At 35.8% G+C, this 23,460-nt stretch overlaps 1 protein-coding gene across 8 annotated transcripts in view; it reads right to left on the reverse strand.

Annotated features, from left to right (window-relative positions):
• The window catches only part of LOC131800417 (serine/threonine-protein kinase mig-15-like), a 151,191-nt gene that overhangs the window by 105,215 nt on the left and 22,516 nt on the right, over nt 1–23,460 (reverse strand). For all 8 annotated transcript variants that reach the window (XM_059131896.1, XM_059131897.1, XM_059131899.1 and 5 more), the window contains exon 3: nt 17,232–17,297. In XM_059131896.1, coding sequence (XP_058987879.1) covers nt 17,232–17,297 — 66 coding nt within the window. The remainder of the gene's footprint in view (nt 1–17,231; nt 17,298–23,460) is intronic.

Here is a 23,460-nt window from a genome sequence, read left to right on the forward strand (position 1 = left end):
AACGATTTCGATCAAATTTGGCACACTTATTTTCAGGCCTAATTTGGTTGTATGTGCAAAATTACACACTATTCGGGCTGATATTACAAGTTTGGTGCACAATAAAAGGTAAATCGGACGAAGATATATATGAGAGCTATATCTAAATTTTGACCGATTATCTCCAATTTCAATAGGGTTCGTCCTTAGGCCAAACAAATGATTTGTGCAAATTTTCATCTGAATAGGGCAATAAATGCGAACTCTACTTTATTTACAAAAATACATGGACAGACGGTCGGACGGACGGATATGCATAACTCGACTCAGAATGTGATTCTATGCAGATCATCAAAAGGAACTATGGGTCTATCTCGTTCCCTTTTACATGTTACAAACAAATGCACAAGACATAATACCACCTTGTGGTGTAGGGTATAAAAACTACAGAAGGTAATATTTATTACCCATGGGAGCATAGTTGGAATGTATTCCTCATATACAAGAAAATATGGAAGTTTTCTGTTTATGGAACAACCGTTAAGGACCCAGTGTGGGGAAGCCATACTCCCTGTTTCCCAAAAAATAATGACAACTACATACACTCAGCATTACCAGTAAGCTCAAACATAATGAATTATACCCATACAATTGACAAGGCAAAGTACCCTACTTTTATCAAAGCAAATAATGAATAAAGGCGGCACAGAGCCACTACATTTCACTACAAAATCTAAGGACGGTGGTTCGAATCTCGGAGCCAGATAATAAACAAAACAAGATGCCCGTGAAGATAAATTTTAAAATATAAATGCAATGTGTTGGTGCGCAAGGGGTTAATTGAAAGTACTTTCTGGCTATATATGCCTTATATTCCAGCTAGCATAGTTTTTGTGCAATTCAGCATTTTCCATGAAGTTTCCCTACCGAAACCGCCACTTTGGTTAGAAATCGAAAAAATTCGATTATCTGAAATCAGTTGGGAATATAAGGCACATATAGCCAGAAAGTACTCCTCGAGACCTTTCATTTAAGACCCGCCTCAATGACGCAGCTAGCATAGTTTTTGTGCAATTCAGCATTTTCCATGCAGTTTCCCTACCGCCAACACCACTCTGGTTATTCGTCCTCGTCGGGAAATTGTGTCATTTTCCTGTTAAATTAATTTAATTAATTAATTTAATTTAAATTAATTTAAAAATACGTTGATTTATCCAAAAAAAGTGGTAAAAATCATTAATATTAAAAAAAACTATTTTTCAATTAACCCCTTGCGCACCAACACATTGCATTTATATTTTAAAATTTATCTTCACGGGCATCAAAACAAGTTAAATGGAATCAGTCGGTATTGCCTCAGCCTATAATCGATTATTTAAATATATTTTGACTTCTGTTATGATTAATCAAATTGTTGACCCTCTATGGTTTAGGTTCCGAAGTAATGGACCAATATTGTCAATTTGGTATCGGACCTAAATAAATATAAAATATAAATATTGCGACATACCAGTTTTGAACTATATCAACTACTTCCTTCACTTTTAATGAGATATGTGATAATTTTTAATTAGTTCTAAATATAGTCGACCGAAGTATTCCATTTTCATACTTCATCTAATACTGATGAGCAAAATTTCTAGGAAATCGAACATGTATATCCAATTTTATGCGAAATCATAAATTCCATATTCATTCTAGATTTCTGGTTGAGTTAAATATTTAGAAAGTTATAACAAATCACTGACTTGATTCGAAAGTAATGACAGATAAAAATATTGAAAATTGTGACTCATTTTGGGTGAGGTACTAGAAGGGGTTCACATGGCATATGTGAAACTTGAAGAGAACCAAATGCTTATATCGGATTTTATGATAGTTTTGGCTATTTAAAATTTTGACCCTTTGTGGGGGAGTTCCCAGAAGGAGTGGTCGGATCTCTACCATCTTTAAAACAGATCTTGTGTTGATGGAGATATTGAGAAGTGCCAAGTCTGTTTGGAAATGGATTATGATTTCACGTTATACTAGCTTCTTGGATATTCAAGATTTGGATCTTTTGTGAGGGAAGTACCACAAGGACTGGTTCGATATATCCCATCTTCACACCAGACAATGGGTTAATAAAAATGATGTGATGTGTTGCAATTTGAAAACAATCGGACTCCTACATCACATTTTATAAGAGTTATAATTATTCAAAATTTTGATGCTTTATGGAGGAGTTAGCAGAAGCAGTGGACCGATATATCCCATCTTCACAACAGATCTTGTATTAGTGGAAATAACGGGATGTATGAAATTTGAAGAGAACCGGTTGCTTATTTCGGATTTTATTATCGTTTTGGTTATTCAAAACTTTGGCCCTTTGTGGGGGAGGTACCAGATGAAATGATCCGACCTCTAGAACAGAACAGATCTTGTGTCTAAAGTCTAAATGGAATCGAATTTTTATTCCGCGTTTTGTGAAAATTTTAACCCTTTGTGGGTGAGGTACCAGAAGCAGTGGACCGATATATCCCATCTTGTGTTAGTAGAAATAACGGGATGTATGAAATTTGAAGAGAACCTGATGCTCATTTCGGATTCTATTATCGTTTTAGTTATTCAAAACTTTGACCCTTTGCGGGGAGGTACCAGAAGAAATGGTCCGATCTCTACCATCTTTATAAAAGATCTTGTGTTGATGAAAACATTGAGTTGTGTCAAGTCTGTATTGAATTGGATGTTAATTTAGCATTTTATGAGCTTCATGGATATTTAAAATTTCGACCTTTTGAGGGGGAGGTACAAGAAGGTCTGGACCGATATATTCCAACTTCACGCCAGGGTTATTAAAAATATTGTGATTTGTGTAATTTGAAGATAATCGGAATCTTATATAACAATTGATGAGAGTTATAGTTATTCAAAAGTTTTGTCAATTTTCACAACTGACCTAGCACTGATACAAATATTAGGAGCAAAATCGGATTATGCTTCCTCTTTCTGTGCAGAAAAGATTTAAGTTTGTCATTCCGTTTGTAACACGTCAAAATATACATTTTATGCCCCACAACGTATATACATTCCTGTTTAGCATAAAATTCTATGTCGATTTAGCGATGCCCGTCCGTCTGTACGTCTATCCGCCCGAACGAAATGAAGTAGGTTGATAAAGTTTTACTCAAATGTGTATTATGTCTGCAGGACTTTTTGTATTGAAAATGGGCCATGTAGGTCCAGGTTTGTGTATAGCCCCCATATAATGGTACCTCCTCCCTATTTTCGGTATTTTGGTGATTTAAGCGACATTATTCACGAGAATTGTTTCAAATTTGGTATTTGAAGTTCGTAATGGATATAACAGCCTATGACTGAAAATTGTCTGCGCAGTTCTACGTTTTCGTATAGCTCTCATATAGCGGTACCTCCCAATATTCAGTATTTTGATGATTTCAGCTGCATTATTCAGCGAATTTTTTTTCAAGTTTCGCATTCGATGTGTTTTATTTTATTTTTTTATTTTATTTTTTTTTTTTTTTTTGTAAAATTCTAAGTTTTGTTATGGAGGCACCAGAAGGAGTATACCGATATTGACCATCTCTGAACTCTATCTAAGTTTGATAATAATATATCGATATACCAAGTTTGGACCAAACCTGATGCTCCCTTCGAGAGAGATACCTCAAAAAAAAATCTCATTACCCAATAATGAGTTTGATTACATCTTGGCACCAGTAACTGCTTACAAAGCAGCATCGTAACCCCTTATTTTGGCATGGGTATGTCATAGAAAGCAAGATACCATACCAATCATAAGTACTTACTTCATATGGTATGTCCATGTCAAAATAAGGGATTAGTAGGCTGTTTTGTAAGCAGTCAGTGCTAAAATATATTTTATAAATTTATTAATTGGTAATTAGATTATTTGCCTGGAGCTGTTAAATAACATGGACTTGTCGAAGGCAGTCTATTTGTGAAAGACTTGTGAAAAGCCAAAGCAGTCCTGGGAAGTCTAAACAAGTTATGTGATTACCTTGCGGCAATTTGGAAAATCCATAAAGAAATCAATAAAATAATTTAATAGAATGACATAAACTTGACTGCCAAGGCAAAGTTGAGGCAATAAACGCATAACATTTAGGATTTTACATTTAATAAACCTTTAAATAGCTGTTCAGTGTCGGCCGCAAACTCAACGTACCTTTCTCGCCCCAGAGTGTGTGTGTGTGGTTTTTTCTGATTATAGGTTCACCATAGAGGGAACTTGTCGATCTGTACACCATTGCGGTATTTCCATTTCAACACAAAAAAAGCCCCCACTCAATTTGGTTTTGATTGAGTAGCCACGGCAGCGGCAGTATAGAGTAGTGACTGACCACTTCAAGTGTAGCGGCAGCACTCATGACAATCGAGTCAGACCTGCTGCAGATTGATCTGTATGGTAGGCAGAAAGGCAGGCAGGCAGGGAGTGAATCAACACTCAATTGCCGGACAAATCTGTAGTTGTCGTGTCAACACAGCAGACAACGTCACTGCTGACAGAAACACCACTTGGCCAAAGTGGTTGTTTGGGCGGCGGCATAAAAGTAGTCCAGAAAGCCATACAAACGTAAAAGTTTAGTTGGTCAATAGATTTTCTGATAAGTTTTTTTTTCTTTTCATTTTTACTTCTTCCTTCTATTATTCAAGTTTGATGTGTGGATTTGGTAGAAATCATTTGTTATATATGACAATATTGACTCAGGAGTTTTTTATTGAAAAAAAAAAAAATCGCCCCTAAGTGACCTCATTGGATGTGATTTTTTTCTACAGTTATCATCACTCCTCCTTGACAGAATTTTCCCCATTCGAAAAGTCTAATTGAAAAATTAATATTTTATTTTTTCTTAGTAGCAAGTGCCCGCTACATTGTCAGAGAAAAGTCCACCTTAAATTTTTAGAATCGTTGAAACAGTTCGTGTTAGGCACTTTTAGTACTCAAAATGCTCAATTTGTTCAGTTTGACAACGTTTTGAAATCGAAACTTCATACATCGTATTACATTTTCAGACTTTTAAGGTTTTATATATTATTCAATTTTTCATTTTTTCGGACAGAAGAAGAAGAAATTGTATACGTTTTACACCAAAGAAAATCTTGAAAAAAATTTCAGTTTGAAGTTTACCGAGGATCCACATTTATTACAGGGTGAGATAAAAAAACTGCAACAAATTCAAACGTCATAGTTTTTACACTTTTTTTAAATTTTATTAAATGAAAGCAAAAAATGTCGGAAATAACATCAAATTTTCGAATATGATTAGATTTGTTCGAATTGGTCACCTTTGGAACGAATTATGCCCTTCAAACGGCCAATGAAACCGTCAGACGCTGCCCGAATGTTGCTCTGCGGTATTTTGGCCCATTCCCGGCGAAGTGCTTGCTTGAGGTGATCGACACTTGGGTATTTTAGTACCAACCTTGCAGTCCAAAATACTCCAGACACAAAATATTTGAGTGCCAAGGCTTTAATACACCTTCCAAAATATTTTCCCGATAATATTCGGCTTTTATTCTGATGCCACGGTCGATAAATACGAGCGGAGAGCGACCATCGGCTGTTTTGGCGGACCACACCATCACCATGACCGGCGCTTGAGTTCTGGTGGCCAACCGAAGGTGCTCATTTTCAGCTGACCTCTTTGGCATGTAAACACGATCATTTTGTTTGTTTACAAACTGCTGGACAACGAATGTTTTCTCATCGTAAAAAACCAAATTCGGCAGTTCACCACTCAGTTCTGTTGCGGTGCGTTGTAAGTTCTTGCACATTTTGGAATTTCAATGGCTTTACCCCGAGTTCATTTTTCAATATTTGCGAATGGAATATTGCGATATTTTCAACTCACGAGCCATTTTTCGGCCACTGCGACGCGGGTTTCGCTTCTTTATTTTTCGAACCATTTCTTCTGATGTTGCTGTTTTCTTCCGTATCACGGTAACGAGCGATGTTACGAGACACAAAAGATTTATTCACATTTAAATGATGAAGTGCACTAACGATAGCCAATTGTGTTTTTCCAGCCAGAAATCACCATCACGCTTGAATTCCATCACGAATAATTTGTTTTCTGGAAAATTCTCACCAAAATGATTTAGTACGCTTGTAAACAATATAATGAGCTGTCACTGGAATAATTTGAACAGCTGTCGGACGAGTGGCTTAGATATGACAGTAGTCTGAAGTTGATTGCAGTTTTTTCATCTCACCCTGTATGTTTCATCCGATATGCACCCCAAAACAATAATATTTAGTAACAGACATCAGATACAGCTCAGAAATCCATTTGCCAATTTTATGGAGATATAGCTCCCATCCGATTTCACGTTTATTGTGCACCAAATTTTTAATATCGACCTAAATCGGATTTCGGCACATAAAATCGAATTCAGTAAGATCCCCTCTCTTTCACATTTTTTTTAAATTTTCGGACTCCTCGGATTCCATTAATTTTTGGTATACTGTATCTTTCGCAGTATTACTGATAGCAATAAATTTAATGTCGTTTTTGGAAAATATTATTAAAAACTCTCTTTAAACGAGATCGCAACAATTCAAAATATTCTACAGAAGTATGTATTTGTTCTTTTGGTCCAATTTTCAAAATATTCTAAAAAACTCCTTTGAAATGGGATCATAGCAATTCGAAATATATTACAAAAATATTTATTTATAAAAATGCACTATAGGTCCAGACACAAAAAGTCTAAATCTTACCCAAACGCCACCAATTAATATATATTAAAAACGCACTTCAGGGTTAAAGGACGGCTGGTGAATTTATGAAAAAATCTCCTACAAAACATAATTTTAAAATAATGGCCTCAGAGACAAAAATATTCAACATCAAATTTCGCTATAAGTCACCAAAGACAAGAAATTTCTATATCCTATGAAAAAAATATCCTCATCAATGTTTCAAAAAAAAAAAAAAAAAACTAGAAAATATTTCTTTTTTTTATCAATTTCTCCTTGGCCTTTTTGCGAGTTGAAGCCTGGGATTTATATAAAATTTCGTTTTACGCAGGTAGTGTCAAAGGAAGAAATACTCCTCACAAAATTTCATCATAAATCTCAGAATAAACCTTATATCTAGGTTTAATGCGTTTTAAGGAAATTTAATTCGTAATGTAGATTTTATTATACTCTACACCACAAGGTGGTCAGGGTATTATTTCTTTGTGCATTTGTTTTTAACAGGCAAAAGGAAATGAGATATACCCATAGTTCCTTTTCATGATCTGCATAGAATCACATTCTGAGTCGATTTATGCATGTCCGTCCGTCTGCCCATGTATTTTTGTGAACAAAGTACAATTCGCATTTATTACCCGATTCTGATGAAATTTTGCACAAATCCTTTGTTTGGTCCAAGAACGAACCCTATTGAAATTGGAGATAATCGGTAAAAATTTAGATATAGCTCCCATATATATCTTCGTCCGATTTGCCTTTTATTGTGCACCAAACGTGTAATATAAGCCCGAATAGTATGGAATTTTGCACTACAACTAAATCAGGCCTGAAAATAAGTATGCCAAATTTGATCGAAATCGGTTCAGTTATAGCTATAGCTCCCATATATATTGTCCATCCGATTTGTTATTTTAGTCCTCCGCAGCCGTAATATGCACTCTGTAAAAACAATATTTGAGGAAATATATCAAATACTCAGCTCAGAAATAGCTTTGCTTAATTTTATCGAGATCGGTTCGGATTTGGATATATCTCCCATATATAACTTCGTCCGATTTACCTTTTATTGTGCACCAAACGTCTAATATTTGCGCAAATGGGATGAAATTTGGCACTTACGACCGAATTGAGTTAAGTTGAGAGAAGCTAGTATGTCAAATTTGGTGAAGATCGGTTCAGATATAGCTATAGCTCCCATATATATTGTTCGTCCGATTTGTTATATTTGTTACCCCCAGCCGTAATATGCACTCCGTAACAACGATATTCAGGGAAATATATGAAATATAGCTCAGAAATATCTTTGCCAAATTTTATCAAGATCGGTTCAGATTTGGATATAGCTCCCATATACATCAAATGGGCAATACAAGTCCGAATTTAAAAGATATAAATGCTACGGCATATTTAGTCCTTTGAACTTTAAATTATAATTATAATCATGGCGTGTATGATTGAATTCTCCCATAAAAACTTTTAATTGTTATGTTGAGCTCTACTTAATTAGCAAAGTGGTGTAAGGTATCATAAAGTCGGTCCCGCCCGACTTTAAGACTTCCTTTACTGGTTTTTATCTGCAATGTTGCCGAAGACACAATATACCTGAAATCGACAGATTCGAAGGAATCTTAATCCGAAAATTTAAAACAAAGCAAAAAAAAATGTGGAAGGTTACGCACCCTTTATTTAGGTAACTTTGCGATGTAAACTTTTAAAAAGCCGATACATTTGTGTTCTATTTTCCGTTTTTTTTTTTTTTTTGTTTGTTTGCAGTGTAATTGTTTCTCAGCAAATTTAATTTCTTAATTTTTCGATTTGAATTTTTTCCTTGGGTTCTTCCATGGCAGAAGAATACAGGTAGATGCATCAACGCTTGGGAGCATTGATATGTCAAAAAAATTTAAATGTTTTTTTTAAATATAAGTAGATTTTTATATGTTTTCTTATACTACGTCATTCTGAGGCTATTATAATTCGCGTTTTTCAACAATTTTTACAAATTTAAATAATTGTTCATTTAACATTTTCAATTCCTAAATTGGTTTGACAGTTCATTGTTCCAGCAGCTGTGTCGACGCGTCTACCTATATTCTTCTACCATGGGTTCTTCATTGCACTTCGCTCAAAAATTCCCAAAGCTGTGGCCGAAGAGGTGTCGTGCCCACAACTAGACATATGTACATATTTGAATCTCTCTCCCTCTCTCCCTCTCTCTCTCTCTCTCTCTCTCTCTCTCTCTGTCTTCGTCATCATTTATTGTATTTGTGTAGATAGTTTTGTTGTGAACGTTGTTTGCCTTTAATGTTTTAAATATTTTATTGGAAGACAACAAACAATGTTTCTAAATCATTTTATTGCCATTTTGTCGACATCGATTTAGAAGTTTATTTTCATAACTGGGGCTGTTCTCCACGTTAATGTTGTTGTTGTTGTTGTTGTTCTTGTTGTTTCTTTTTATTGTTTACTTTAAATGAAGCATCAACTCAAGACTGATTATCATCAAAGTCAGCGTCATAGACATCAGAGGCAGGCTGGCAAGCAGTTAGACAGCCAGCCAATATTTTATTACAACTTATTTTAAATATGTTGTTGTTGTTGTTGCTGTTGTATCGGGTGCTGCTTGCGTCGCTTCTGTTATGTGTTACTTGAACTTGTGTCAATCAACTCGCTCGTACGTTCTCGCCCCACCGCATCCACTATGTCAACAGCAATGCCCTCATCCCCACCCCCCTCTAACTTTATATCGGCTAAAGTCTGTCTGTGCGTTGCCTGCCATCATCATTTTGTGCGTCATCATTTATCCACGTATCTCCACTCCATCCACACACGTTTTTGTTTTTCCCCTCAATTTTAGATTTGTCATGTCAACGCAAAATGAGTTCATTGCGTTCGTGTTTGTGTTAAAAACAAAAAAAAAAATATGGATGAAAATGTGGACGTTTTGAAAGTGTGCCCGTGGAAAGTTTACTTTGTGGGGGTCAAGATAATAATGTTGTGGCATGCAATATTTCGATGGCAATTGTGTACATTTAAAGGTACTGACTGCCCAAATCGCATAGACATAAAAGACCTTCGTAAGATCTGCTCTAAATGGAAAAAATGTTAAAGTTCTACTATGGTCATTTGTAAACGCTCCTGTTATAGACAGGACGATGATTTTTGTTCTTGAATTCATTGCAAAATACTTTTAAATCTCTTGTTATATTTTTCAGACATCAACTTCCTATTACACCCACACGTACACAGTTAGGACAAATTTAATCTCTAACCTCCTTCGAAGACCTCAACTAATCGTTTCATAATTACAAAGACACCAAAAACTAGAGTAGTTACAACAATAATCACATCTTGCCAGCAATGACAATGAATCGTCTTGTTTATTGGCCTTTCAGACAAAGCATCGTCGCCGTTGGTCAAACGCACAAACAGAACCAAGGGGGGCACCACCCGCACCACCACACCCATACGAAGAGCGAGAGAGAAATGCATTGCACAAAGACAACCATTCGATTAAGCCATTCCGTCCTGTGCCCGACAAAGAAAATCATGCTTATTACAGTCTGTCTAAAAAACATTTTCATAAATTGGGATTCTAAAATTCTGCCGTAGGTAGAAGGCCAGTAAGCGGGGTTGTAATGGAAAGGAGATTTGAAAAAAAATATTCAAAAGAGGTTGGTCTATTTTGTAACTTAAAAAAACTTTACTCATTGTTTATTAAAAAAAAAACAAGAAAAAACCAGGCTGAACTTTTAATACCCTCCACCATTAAGAACGAATTCGGCACGTTTCAAAAAAAATCCGTTAAAATTCTGTTAAAATCTTAAAAATACCGAATGAAGCCGTTACAATATTCAAATGCGAAACTTGAAAAAAAAAATCGGTGAATAATGTAGCTATAATCATCAAAATACCGAATATAGGGAGATATCATTATATGTTGGCTATACCAAAACGTGGACCTGCGCAATTCTCCGACATAGGCTGTAGTATCCATTGCGAACTTCAAATACCAAATTTGAAACGATTTCAGTGCGTAATGTTGCTAAAATCGTCAAAAAGCCGAATATCTGAAGTTACCTTTATATAGGGGCTATTCGAAGACGCGGACCCGCACAGACAATTTTCTGTCATAAGCTGTAGTATATACTACGAACTTCAAATACCAAATTTCAAACATTTCAGGTGAATAATGTAGCTTAAATCACCAAAATACCGAAAATAGGGAGGTACGATTATATGGACGCTATACCAAAAAGGTGGACCTACATAGCCCATTTTCGTGCAGACATAATTTACAATTGAGTAAAATTTTATCAACCTATCACAGGCGGACGGACATCGCTAAATCGACATAGAATTTTATGCTGATCAAGAATATACAGGGTGAGATGAAAAAACTGCAACAAACATCAGACTGCTGTCATTTCCAAGCCACTCGTCCGACAGCTGTTAAAATTATTCCAGTGACAGCTCATTATATTGTTTAAAAACGAATAAAAGCATTTTGGCGAGAATTTCCCAGAAAAAATGTTATTCGTGATGCAATTCAAGGTGGCTGGAAAACCACAAGTGGCTATCGCTAGAGCACACCAGCATTTAAATTTGAATAAATTGCTTGTGTCTCGTACCATCGCTCGTTACCGTGATACTGATGCCCTAGCCCGGCGATAAGAACGTGGACGGAATAAAACAGCAACATCAGCAGAAATGGCGACTTGATCGAAACCCGCATCGCAGTGGCTGAAAAATGGCTCGTGAGCTGAAAAATTCGGCAAATTTTGAAAAATTAACTCGGGGTAAAGCCATTGAAATTCCAAAAAGTGCAAGAACTTACACCGCAACAGGAAGTAAATAGACTCAAAGGAGCTTAAGAGTTGCTTCGCTTGGCTGAAAGTGGTGAACTGTCGAATTTTGTTTTCTCCGATGAGAAAAAATTCGTTGTCCCCCAGTTTGTAAACAAACAAAATGATCGTGTTTACTTGCCAAAGAGGTCAGCTGAAAATGTACACCTTCGGTTGGCCACCATAATTCAAGCGCCGGTCATGGTGATGGTGTGGGCCGCCATAACAGCCGCTCGTATTAATCGACCGTGTCATCAGAATAAATGCCGAATATTATAGCGAATATTATATGGAGGGTGTATTAAAGCCTTGGGCAGGCAAACATTTTGGCCGAAGACCTTGGACATTCCAACAGGACTCAACACCATCGCACTCAGCACGTGCCACTCAAGAATGGTTACAAAATGAGGTTCCTCGCTTCATTTCCAGCGCACAATGGCCACAAAAATCTCCGGATACCAATCCGTTGGACTATTGTGTCTGGAGTATTTTGGAAAGCAAGGTTAGCACTAAAAAATACCAAAATGTCGATCATCTCAAGCAAGCGCTTTGCCGGAAATGGGCCAAAATACCGGAGAGCAACATTCGGGCAATGTGTGACGGTTTCATTAGCCGTTTGAAGGCCATAAAGGTGAGCAATTCGAAAAAATCTAAACATAAAATTTGATGCCATTTCCGAATTTTTTTGTTTTCATTCAATCAAATTTAAAAAAAAAAAAAATTAAAAATAATGGCGTTTGAATTTGTTGCAGTTATTTTTTATCTTACCCTGTATAACGACAAAAACAACAGAAGAAAGACAAAACTAAAAAAGTATCTGAAAAAAATTGAAGAAAATCGGACTTTAAGAGAGCATTTGTTGTTTAAAACATTGTTACTTTTTGTGGGGGATGTGCAGGAAGAAGTCCACTTTCGATCCAGACATATGTCTTGTCTAAATAGAACGATGTATAGCAATGTCGCTCAATATGAGATTTGTATTTTTTTTTTTGGTTTTTTGCGAAATTTAAAGTATTTTTTGTGGATGTACGAGAAGAAGTAGATCGATATTATCTACCTCCGAAATGGATATAATTTTGGTAAAAAAAATATTTCGGAGCATCAAGTTTGGACCAAATCGGAAAATACCTTCCATAGTAATCGTACGCAAAAACACACACGGTTTGATAGACGAACGGTCATTGGCCGACACTCCTCAGATGATGAAAACCACTATTTCGATGAGGCATATGTTGATAGTATCAAATGATAATTGACCTCTGTAGCCAAAAGGTTGATGGTAACCAAATCTTTGACATGTCTTCTACAGAAAGGAACCTACGTCAATTCTATGTAGTTGCCCCCCATTGGGCGCCATTTGAATAAAAAGCTCTAAAAACTCGTAGTTTCAATAGAAGTCTTCTGAAAAACATTTCATCCATAGAAGACCTCTAACAGGAATAATTTTTATAAATTTTATGCTGAGAACCCATGTACTACACACTGTTCATTGTGGGTCTTTGAAATGATATAGAGACTAGGCGATAACACAAGAACATGAGCAGACGAATAACAAAAAAAAAAAAAAAATAGATAATTTTCTTTATGCTTTAGATTCTGTTGTTGCTCTTGTTGTTTTGGGGCATAAAAATGGCAACAGCAACAAAACCTAGTGGCGGCTGAGCTGAGATGAGAAGACAATATCGAAAAAAGCAAAAAAAAAAACAGTTAAACGACTCCACTCTATAGAACAAAGAGTACCCTCATCGTCAAGATGACTAGAGAATAGTAAACAAATTTTCATTGTGTATGTATTGGAGTGTGTGTGCCTCTGTGTGTGTATGTGTGAGTGTGAATGTTTTTGATGTGTGCAAATATGAAAATCTAGGTTGTTCACTTTTTATGCTCCAACAGACAATGGAGTTGAATGGAACAATAGCCAAGCAGCAGAAGCAGCAGCATCAACAACGACGACAATAACAACAACAACAGTATCAGTAGCAGCAGCACACCAGCAGCAACAGTCGTCGACGCAGTAGCGGGGTCATTGTGTCAAGTATTGCATGCGATATTTATTTATGAATTCTAATTTTGTTAGGATTGTTTTTTTTTTTTTTTTTTTTTTTTTTTTTTGAACCAAAAATTCTATTCTTTTGTTTTTTTTTCAATATGTTGATTAGAAGGAGATAAATTAAATGTTTACTACAAATGAGAGGAATTAAAGTGAGATAATTGTGTATATAGAGAAACATGTGTTTTTTTTCCAAATTATTTTTTTAATAATTGAAACCCGTTGAACGCCATTTAGCATCTAAACTTCAATATACATATTTATATCGGTTGTAAAAAAAAAATCAGGACCTTATAGGCAAAAAGAATTCCAAACTTATTTTTTTCTGAAAAATTCTGACCCTGGGCACAAATGAAGGGTCTCAAATTTTGAGCGATCTGTAATTGTCCTCAAATTGAGCGATAAATTTTCGAATTTTCTGACAAATTTTTACCCAGTTTGAGGGAAATTACAGACAAAAGGGTCCACAAACAGAAACTAAGAATGAAGCGGTGTTGAGGCTGGGCACAAATAAAGGGTCTCGTAATTTCCTCAAAATAAGCGACCTGTAATTTCCATCAAATTGAGCGATAATTTTTAAGAAAATTCGAAAAATTCCTAAGTCTAAAATTCATTTTGCCCATAAGGTCCTCAAATTGAGCGATAATTTTGCGAATGTCTGACAAATTTTCGCCCAATTTGAGGAAAATTACAGATAAAAGGGTCCACAAACAGAGACTAAGAATGAAGTAGTGTTGAGGATGGGCACAAATAAAGGGTCTCGTAATATCCTCAAATTAACCGACCTGTAATTTCTCTCAAATTGAGCGATAATTTTTAAGAAAATTCGAAAAATACCTAAGTCTAAAATTCTTTTTGCCTATAAGGTCCGTATATTCGGAAAGTACTCCTGGAGGCCTTTCCTGGAAGCCTTTCATTCTTAGTTACTGTTCAGTGGACTCTTTTATCTGTAATTTCCCTCAAATTGAATAAAAATTTATCAGAAAATTCGAAAAATTCTTTAATCTGAAATTGTCGTTTCCTATAAGGTCGGGAAGTACTACTCATGTTTAAATCTTTTATTCTGGGCGATTTCTTTGTAAATTTGAGATTTGTACGGAAAACTACAATACAGGATGACATAAAAAAAACTGCAACAAAGTCAAACGCCATAATTTTTATATTTTGTTGAATGAATGCAAAAAATGTCGGAAATAGCATCAAGTTTTAGAATAAATTTAGATCTGTTCGAATTGGTCGCCTTTGGCCCGAATTATGGCCTTCAAACGTTCATAAAACCGTCACACGATGCCCGAACGTTACGCAGCGGTATTTTGGCCCATTCCCGGCGAAGCGCTTGCTTGAAGTGATCGACAATTTAGTATTTTTTAGTGTCAACCTTGCTTTCCAAAATACTCCAGACACAATAGTCCAACGGATGGGTATCCGGAGATTTTGGTGGCCATTGTGTGCTGGAAATGAAGCGAGTAATCTCATTTTGTAACCATTCTTGGGTGGTGCTGAGTCCTGTTGGAAACCCCAAGGTCTGCGGCCAAAATGTTTGCGTCCCCAAGGCTTTAATACACCCTCCAGAATATTTTCGCGATAATATTCGGCATTTATTCTGATGCCACGGTCGATTGATTCGAGCGGAAAGCGACCATCGGCTGTTATGGCGGCCCACACCATCACCATGGCCGGCGCTTGAATTCTGGTGGCCAACCGAAGGTGCACATGTTCAGCCTCTTTGGCATGCAAACACGATAAATTTGTTTGTATACAAACTGCTGGATAACGAATGTTATCTCATCGGAGAAAACCAAATTCGGCAGTTCACCACTTTCGGCCAAGCGAAGCAACTCTTTAGCTCTTTTGAGTCTATTTTCTTTCCGTTGCGGTGTAAGTTCTTGCACATTTTGGAATTTCAATGGCCCGAGCTCATTTTTCAATATTTGCCGAATGGAATATTGCGACGCAGGTTTCGATCAAGTCGCTTCTTTACTTTTCAAACCATTTCTGCTGTTTTCTTCCGTCAACTTCCTTGACGTCGGGCAACGATACCAGTATCACGGTAACGAGCGATGGTACGAGACACAAAAAATTTATTCACATTTAAATGCTGGAGAAATTGTGGTTTTCCAAACAAATATGAAGAAATCACACTATTACGCTTGAATTCCATGACGAATAACTTCTTTTCTGGAAAATTCTCACCAAAATGCTTTTGTACGCTTGTAAACAATATAATGAGCTGTCACTGGAATAATTTTAACCGCTTTCGGATGAGTGGCTTAGGAATGACAGCAGTCTGAAGTTGCTTGCATTTTTTTTATCTCACCCTGCATTCAATTTGATGAAACTTGACTTATTTAAAATGTTGCCCCCTTGTGGGGGAGGTATCAAAAGGTAAGATATACATAGTTTAAGAGTAATCGCATATTATAAGTGTTATAAGTAACCAAAATGTTGGCCCTTTGATGTGCACAAAAGGAGTCATCAGATATATTCCATATTTACACCAGTTCTTGTGTTAATAGAAATATTGAGATGTGCGAACTTCGAAGATAATCAAATGTTGCAATTATTATAATTATTAAAAATATTGACCCTTTGTGGATCTGTCTTCGCCTAAGAGCTTGTGTTGCTAGAATTATTGGGATGTGCGAAATTTAAAGACAATCGGACTCTTATTTCACATTTTTAAGAGTTATGATAATTCAAAATATTGACCCTTTGTGGCGGAGGTCCTGGATGAGGTAAACCTGTATTGTCTGTTTCTGCACAAAAAGGAATGGACTGATAAATTCCATATTCACGTCAGAATCGCAAATTATGAGAGATTTAAAATTGTGACTCATTGAGGGGGAGGTACCAGAAGAGGTGGGCCCAAGCTACCATCTTTACACTCGATATTGTGTAAATAAAAATCTTGGAATGTGTGAAATTTGAAGAGAGTCCAATGCTTTATTCGCATTTTATGGGAGTCAACGTTTTTTTTTTTTTAATTTTTGCCGGTTGTGGCGGAATTACCGGAAGAAGCAGTCCGTTATACTCCATCTATACCGCTGATCTTATGTTAGTATAAATATTGTGATGTGTGAAATTTGAGGAGAATCGGGTGTTTATTTTGTATTTTATGAGAGTTAAATTTATTTAAAATTTTGAAGCTTTGGGAGGTACATGATGGAATGGGCCGATATTGTCCATTTTTTTGCACCTGACGTAGGTAGCACTAATACAAATATTGAGGTTTGCAAAATGTGCATAAAATTGAATGATCCTCTCTTGTTCAATAATGTAAATTATGTTTTATGAAAATTTTGAGCTTTTGAAGCAGAAGGAGTAAACCGATATTGCCCATCACCAAACTCGATCTAAGTTTGAAAATAGTATTTCGATGTACCAAGTTTGCATCAAATGCGATACTGCCTTCGGGAGTTATCACCAGCCAGCCAGCCAGACGGAATCGCCTAGATCGACTTCAAATATCCTAAAACGAATTTCGACCAAAGAAACCCATGGCCTAAAATCTTTATTTCAATAAGCCAACACATTTTGACCGTATCAAATGATATAAGTCGACTTCAATTTTTAGGAATTTAAATACCCGACATGGTATTCTTTCTTTATGTTAAAAAAATTATCAATCTCTACTTACCTTATAGACTTGACCATAAGTGCCATTACCGACGACTTCGATAAGTTCGAATATACCAGCAGGATCCTGAAATTAAATAAAAATAGACAGAAAGGTAAATATATTATAAAAGTCGTGGCAAAGAATAAAACAAATATAACTTTTACGGTTTAAGATTAATGATCTATGGCTATAGGATACATAAGACTCCCGATGTTAGGAATAGAGTTATATTAGGATTCTTTATCTTTTCTTGTTTGGCATTTTTTCCAAGGCGTAAAAGAGAGAACCGCTATTGCACAATAAGTCATAGAGGCAACTAGCAACCTCTTCACAAAATTGCCGATATCTGAAATATGGTTATATAGAAGGAAACTTGAATCTCGAGGCTAAATTTTCTCTCTCCCTTTCTCTCTCTTTTCTATTTCCAATTTAGAATGGCCGCGTTCCCCAATCGTCATTTTTTTTATCAAAAAGACAAATTAAAATGGGTGTGTCTCAACAATCTTTTAACAAATGCATTCCTGGCAAGGGTAAGAAGATAGGCTAATGATGGCCTTTTTGGATTTTTAGTCACCAAACAATATACAAAGACTTTGATAAACAAAAACCAGTAAAGAAAGTCCTAAAGTCGGGCGGGCCGATTTTATGATACCCTACACCACTTTGCTAATTTAGTAGAGCTCCGCATAACAATTAAAAGTTTTTATGGGAGAATTCAATCATACACGCTATGATTATAATTATAATTTAAAATTCAAAGGACTAAATATGCCGAAGCATTTGTATCTTTTAAATTCGGACTTGTATTGCCCATTTGGTGCGAAATTAATTTGAAATCGGATAAAAATATATATGGGAACTATATCCAAATCTGAACCTATCTCGATAAAATTTGGCAAAGATATTTCTGAGCTGTATTTGATATATTTCCCTGAATATCGTTGTTACGGAGTGCATATTACGGCTGTGGGTAACAAATACAATAAATCGGATGAACAATATATATGGGAGCTATAGCTATATCTGAACCGATCTTCACCAAATATGGCATACCATCTTCCAGACTCAATTCGGTCGTATGTGCCCAATTCCATCCCATTTGGAAAATATTATAATTTTGGTGCACAATAAAAGGTAAATCGGACGAAGTTATATATGGGAGCTATATCCAAATCTGAACCGATCTCGATAACATTTAGCACGGGTATTTCTGAGCTGCATTTGATATATTTCCCCAAATATTGTTGTTACAGAGTGCATATTACGGCTGCGGAGGACAAAAATAACAAATCGGATGAACAATATATATGGGAGCTATAGCTATATCTGAACCGATTTCGATCAAATTTGGCTTACTTATTTTGAGGCCTAATTTGGTTGTATGTGCAAAATTCCATACTATTCGGGCTGATATTACACGTTTGGTGCACAATAAAAGGCAAATCGGACGAAGATATATATGGGAGCTATATCTAAATTTTTACCGATTATCTCCAATTTCAATAGGGTTCGTCCTTGGGCCAAACAAATGTTGTTTGCAAAATTTCATCTCTAACGGATAATAAATGCGACCTGCATTTTGTTCACAAGAGTACATGGACAGACGGACGGACGGACGGACGGACGGACGGACAGACGGACTGACATGCATAAATAAACTCAGAAAGTGATTCTATGCAGATCATCAAAAGGAACTGTGGGTCTATCTCGTTTCCTTTTGCCTGTTACAAACAAATGCACAAAGACATAATACCCTGACCACCTTGTGGTGTAGGGTATAAAAATGTTGGCGGTAATTTTTAGAACCTAGACCCAATGTTGCACATACGACCACAACTCAAGTGCCGAAGTCTGCATATTTTTCCTTCACACCACCCAGCAAACAGAGTCACATCTCTTCAGTGCACATATGTACAACGAGTGCAATGACACAATATTCGGAAGAAACCAAGCCCAAATGCTGCGAAGGAACAATGAAAAAAAAAACACAAACAACTGGAAGAAGCTAACCAATACAATTGCATCTAAAAAATTCAGTCAACAAATTTTAACACGTACGCAAGACGTAATATCCCTAAATGGGGATTTATTATGTTTGGCAAATGGAGAAAGAAAGAAGGGGAAGGGGTTGACAACTAAAAGAAAATAATCCACAAAAGGAAACCTAAACAAATAGCAAGAAAAATTTCTTTTATCCACCAAAAAGCAAAATAAAAAGACAAAAATAATAAACAAAAAGATTTTAAATCCATTGTCAAGTGATAAATAGGAACGAGGGATGGAAAGAAAGTGTAGAAAATAGTTTCTGAGTAACAAAAAAAAAATCAGGCAAAAAATAGGATTACATATAAATAGGATTACATTACTCTCGAAGGGAGTATTCGGTTTCATCCAAACTTGTTACATGGTAATATTCCAATCAAACCTAGATCGCATTTGGGGATGAACAACATCGGTCTACTCCTTCTACCACAAAGGAGTAAAATGCTGAATCTTATAAAATTACGAGTTCGAGTTCGATTGTCTTCAAAAATGCAAATTGGGAGAGAATGACAAAGACAAAGTTAACAGCAAAAACCACGAGGGAAAAGACAAAAGTCGTGCAGAGGCGACTATATGATACCCTACACCACAGGGACGTACAAATAACACCATTCTGTTTTAATAATCAACCCTTCATACACACAATTACTGGTTTAGTCGCTCAAAACCAACGATAAAAAATCTAGTACCTTCTTGCAAATTTCGAACACACATTTTCAACAACTGCCCATTATCTAATCTTACCGACATAGCAAAATTCCTTAGTTGAGCTCTATTCGTACACTCATGTGAAATTTAGGACATTTCGTACCGATAATGATACGGATTTCCAAATTCTTCTCCTTATCTAAAAGCTACACTCTCAGCCTATGCCAATATTCACAAATCTAGCTTTTTTTCCTACACCCTATATAACATTTAGTACCACTAAGTACTTTTCGTACAATGCGTAACGAAAACATTTCCGAATTCACATTTCTATTTCAACGCTTCGCATTCCCAGGGATGCCCTTATACTAAAATGCATAATTACAGTTCTAGTCCTACATTTTATGTCAAATTAAGTAAAACTTTGTACTTTTCGTACACTTCTTGTACGAATTTCCGTTACGACCAATTTCTATACTAAATTTTAATATTCCAAAATTATATTCTAAAATCATATTGTCCCAAATTTAGTACCATTTTGTACCGTGCTTACACTCAGTACACTTTTCCAAAACCACCTCTGGATACCATTATTCTTAATTTTGTCCACTTATTATTTGAATTTCTAATAACACTTTAGTTCGTTTTTTCTACACAACAACGATGATTCTCATTTCAAATTTGGAGCTCTTTCTCAAATACCAACTTTTAATACCATTTCGTACTTTTCGTAACTTTATTCATACGTAGTTCCAAATCCACCTCCATATATTGACCCCACCGCACAAAAAGCGATCGTACTACCAAATTTTGATTTACCAGAGCTGTCAATCCTTCCTTCTCCAAATACCAAAATTTAGTACCGTTTGGCACTATTCGTACATTTTTAGTACGTATTTCCAAATTTACATCTTTATAGCAAACCTACCCACAACCATGACTCCAATACCAACATTATAAATTCCTAGCTCTAAATTCGCTTTACAAGTGTACGAAAAGTACTAAAATTTACTACATTTGGTACCATTTCGTATCATGTGAACGGTTAGAGCTAACAACTTGAAATTTGAAATGAGAATCACGGTTGGGGAGTAGAGTCGATGTAAGGAGGTTGATTTGGAGGTGTGTACTCATGTATACGAAAAGTACTGAATGGTACTTAATTCTGTACAATTGGAGAGAAGGATGGAACTGGAATCCTAAAATTTGAAAGTAACATTAGTGGCGGAGTATAGGATTGGGATATGAAGGAAAGTTTCGAAACGTTATTAAATTTGGTACAATTCCGATTTGGGAGAACCGATAGAGCTGGAATTCAGGAATTTAGAAATAGGATAACTATTGCATTTCCGGACTGAGGAATGTAGGTAGTTTTGGATATTCGTTCTTATGTGTACTAAATGGTACTACATTTGGTACAGCCTAAATTTTGGTTAAACTGGTAGGGTTGTAATACCGAAATTTGAAAATGAGATTTCTATTCGAATGTATAATGTAGGTAGTTATGAAAATTGTGTACTTAATAAATGGTACTAAACTAGATACAATTTGGATTTGGGTGAACGAATAGAGTTTGTATCCAAAAAAATTGGAAATAAAATTACTGTCGGAGTATATGTAAGCAGTTTTGTAATTATATGTACTAAAATGTACTAAATTTGGTACACTTTAGATGAACCGATAGAGCTGAAATATTGTAATTTGGAAGTAAGACTACTGCTGGAGTGTGGAATTGGTTTATGTAGGAAGTTTGGGAAACTCGTACTGTACTATATGGTACTAAATTTTATACAATTTGTGTTTAGGCGAACCGATAAGGATGGAATGCTGAACTTTTGAATTGAGGTTACTGTGGGAGAGTAGAATTGTGTTATGTAGGAAGCATTGGAAATTGGTACATATTTGTACTAAATAGTACCTAAATAAAGAACAACCGATAGGGCTGGAATACTGATATTGGGTAATACGATTTCTATTGGATTGCATGATGCAGGTTGTTATGGAAATATGTACTTTTGAGTACTCAATAGTACTATCAATTGTACAAATTGGAATAGTAGTGAACCAATTTTGGAAATTTGGAATGCAGGATTGGAATATGTAAGAAGTTTTGAAAATTCGTACTTATCTGTACTATGTAGGAAGTATTGGAAATTCGTACTTATCTGTACTAAATTTGAGTTTGTGTGAACCAAAAGGGCTATAATCCAGAAATTTGGAATTAAGATTTCTGTTGGAGTATAAGATTGGGGAACGTAGGAACTTTTGGAAATTCGTACGTATTGGGTGAACAGATTGTGCTTGAAATCTGAAATTTAGTATTGGGGAGGTTGTTTCGAAAATGTGTGTTATAATTGTACGAAAAGTGGTAAATGGTACTATATTTTAATCGGGTGAACGGATAGAGATAAAAATCTGAAATTCGATATGCAGATTACTTGAGGTGTCTGTTTATGAGATTTGGCAGTGGTTTGGAAATATTTGTACGAAAAGTACTAAATTTGGTATCGTGTGAAGGAATATAACCGGAATCCACAAATTTAATATTAAAGTCTCTGTGGGTATCTGGAATTGAGGTATGGTTTTGGAAAGTGTGCTCTAATTGTACGAAAAATATAAGGCAAACCGACTGTTACTTTCCTATGCAACTTCATTCGATTATGGGTTCCAACTGTCAACTGGGGATACATTTCAATTTTCTACGTTTTTTTTTTACTACAACACAGAACTTTTTACTCCACAAACAACCCACCCACCCCCTGATGACAATTGCCAAATATGGTTCCATACTACATACATACATAAAAACTAAATTTGGAGTTATTGTACGTCGAATTTCCAACAACAATTAAGGAAACTCATTTACCTGCCAAAAATGTAAACCACACATTCTCAAAACTCCATCACACCCCCTCCCTATTTTTATCAGTAAACCAAAGACGATAAAAGGCATAATGAGTAAAAGTGGATTTAAACAAAAACCAAAAAAAAAAAAAACGAGGAAAATAAATAAATAAAATTGTCGTTAGGCTCTCCATGTGTATGTATATGTCTCCCTTTTTTGTAAACATACACATTTGTGGCGACACACAATTGCATTGTTTTTGAAGAATCGTTTTCACACCATAATCATCCCGCAAGTCTGCTACCATACCCCACCTACCTAACCCACTTGGTATATTGACAGATTGGCTGTTTGTGTGGTTTTTTCTTGTTACTGCAGTGGCAATGGCAACTTTAGCTGGAATTACCGCACACACACACACACACGCACATCCATACCCATCCACCTACAACTAAGAATGGAGTTTTAAAATAATCCCCCAACTAAGTATAGAAAATAATGTACGCAACCGCATGCACTTTTCGAGAGGAAATTTGTTACTTTTCTTTTCGAACCGAGAATGGTCTAGCTCGATAGGTGTGTTAAGCGACGGAGAACACACATTTCCTGATTATTTGTAAACAAGTTACCGTTGACATGAACCCGAAAACTATCAATGACACAACGAGGGCCATCGTTGACATCCGCACGGATTACCGGATGTTTAAGTGA

The sequence above is a fragment of the Musca domestica genome, unplaced genomic scaffold (genome assembly GCF_030504385.1).
Source record: "Musca domestica strain aabys unplaced genomic scaffold, Musca_domestica.polishedcontigs.V.1.1 9, whole genome shotgun sequence".
NCBI lineage: Eukaryota > Metazoa > Arthropoda > Insecta > Diptera > Muscidae > Musca > Musca domestica.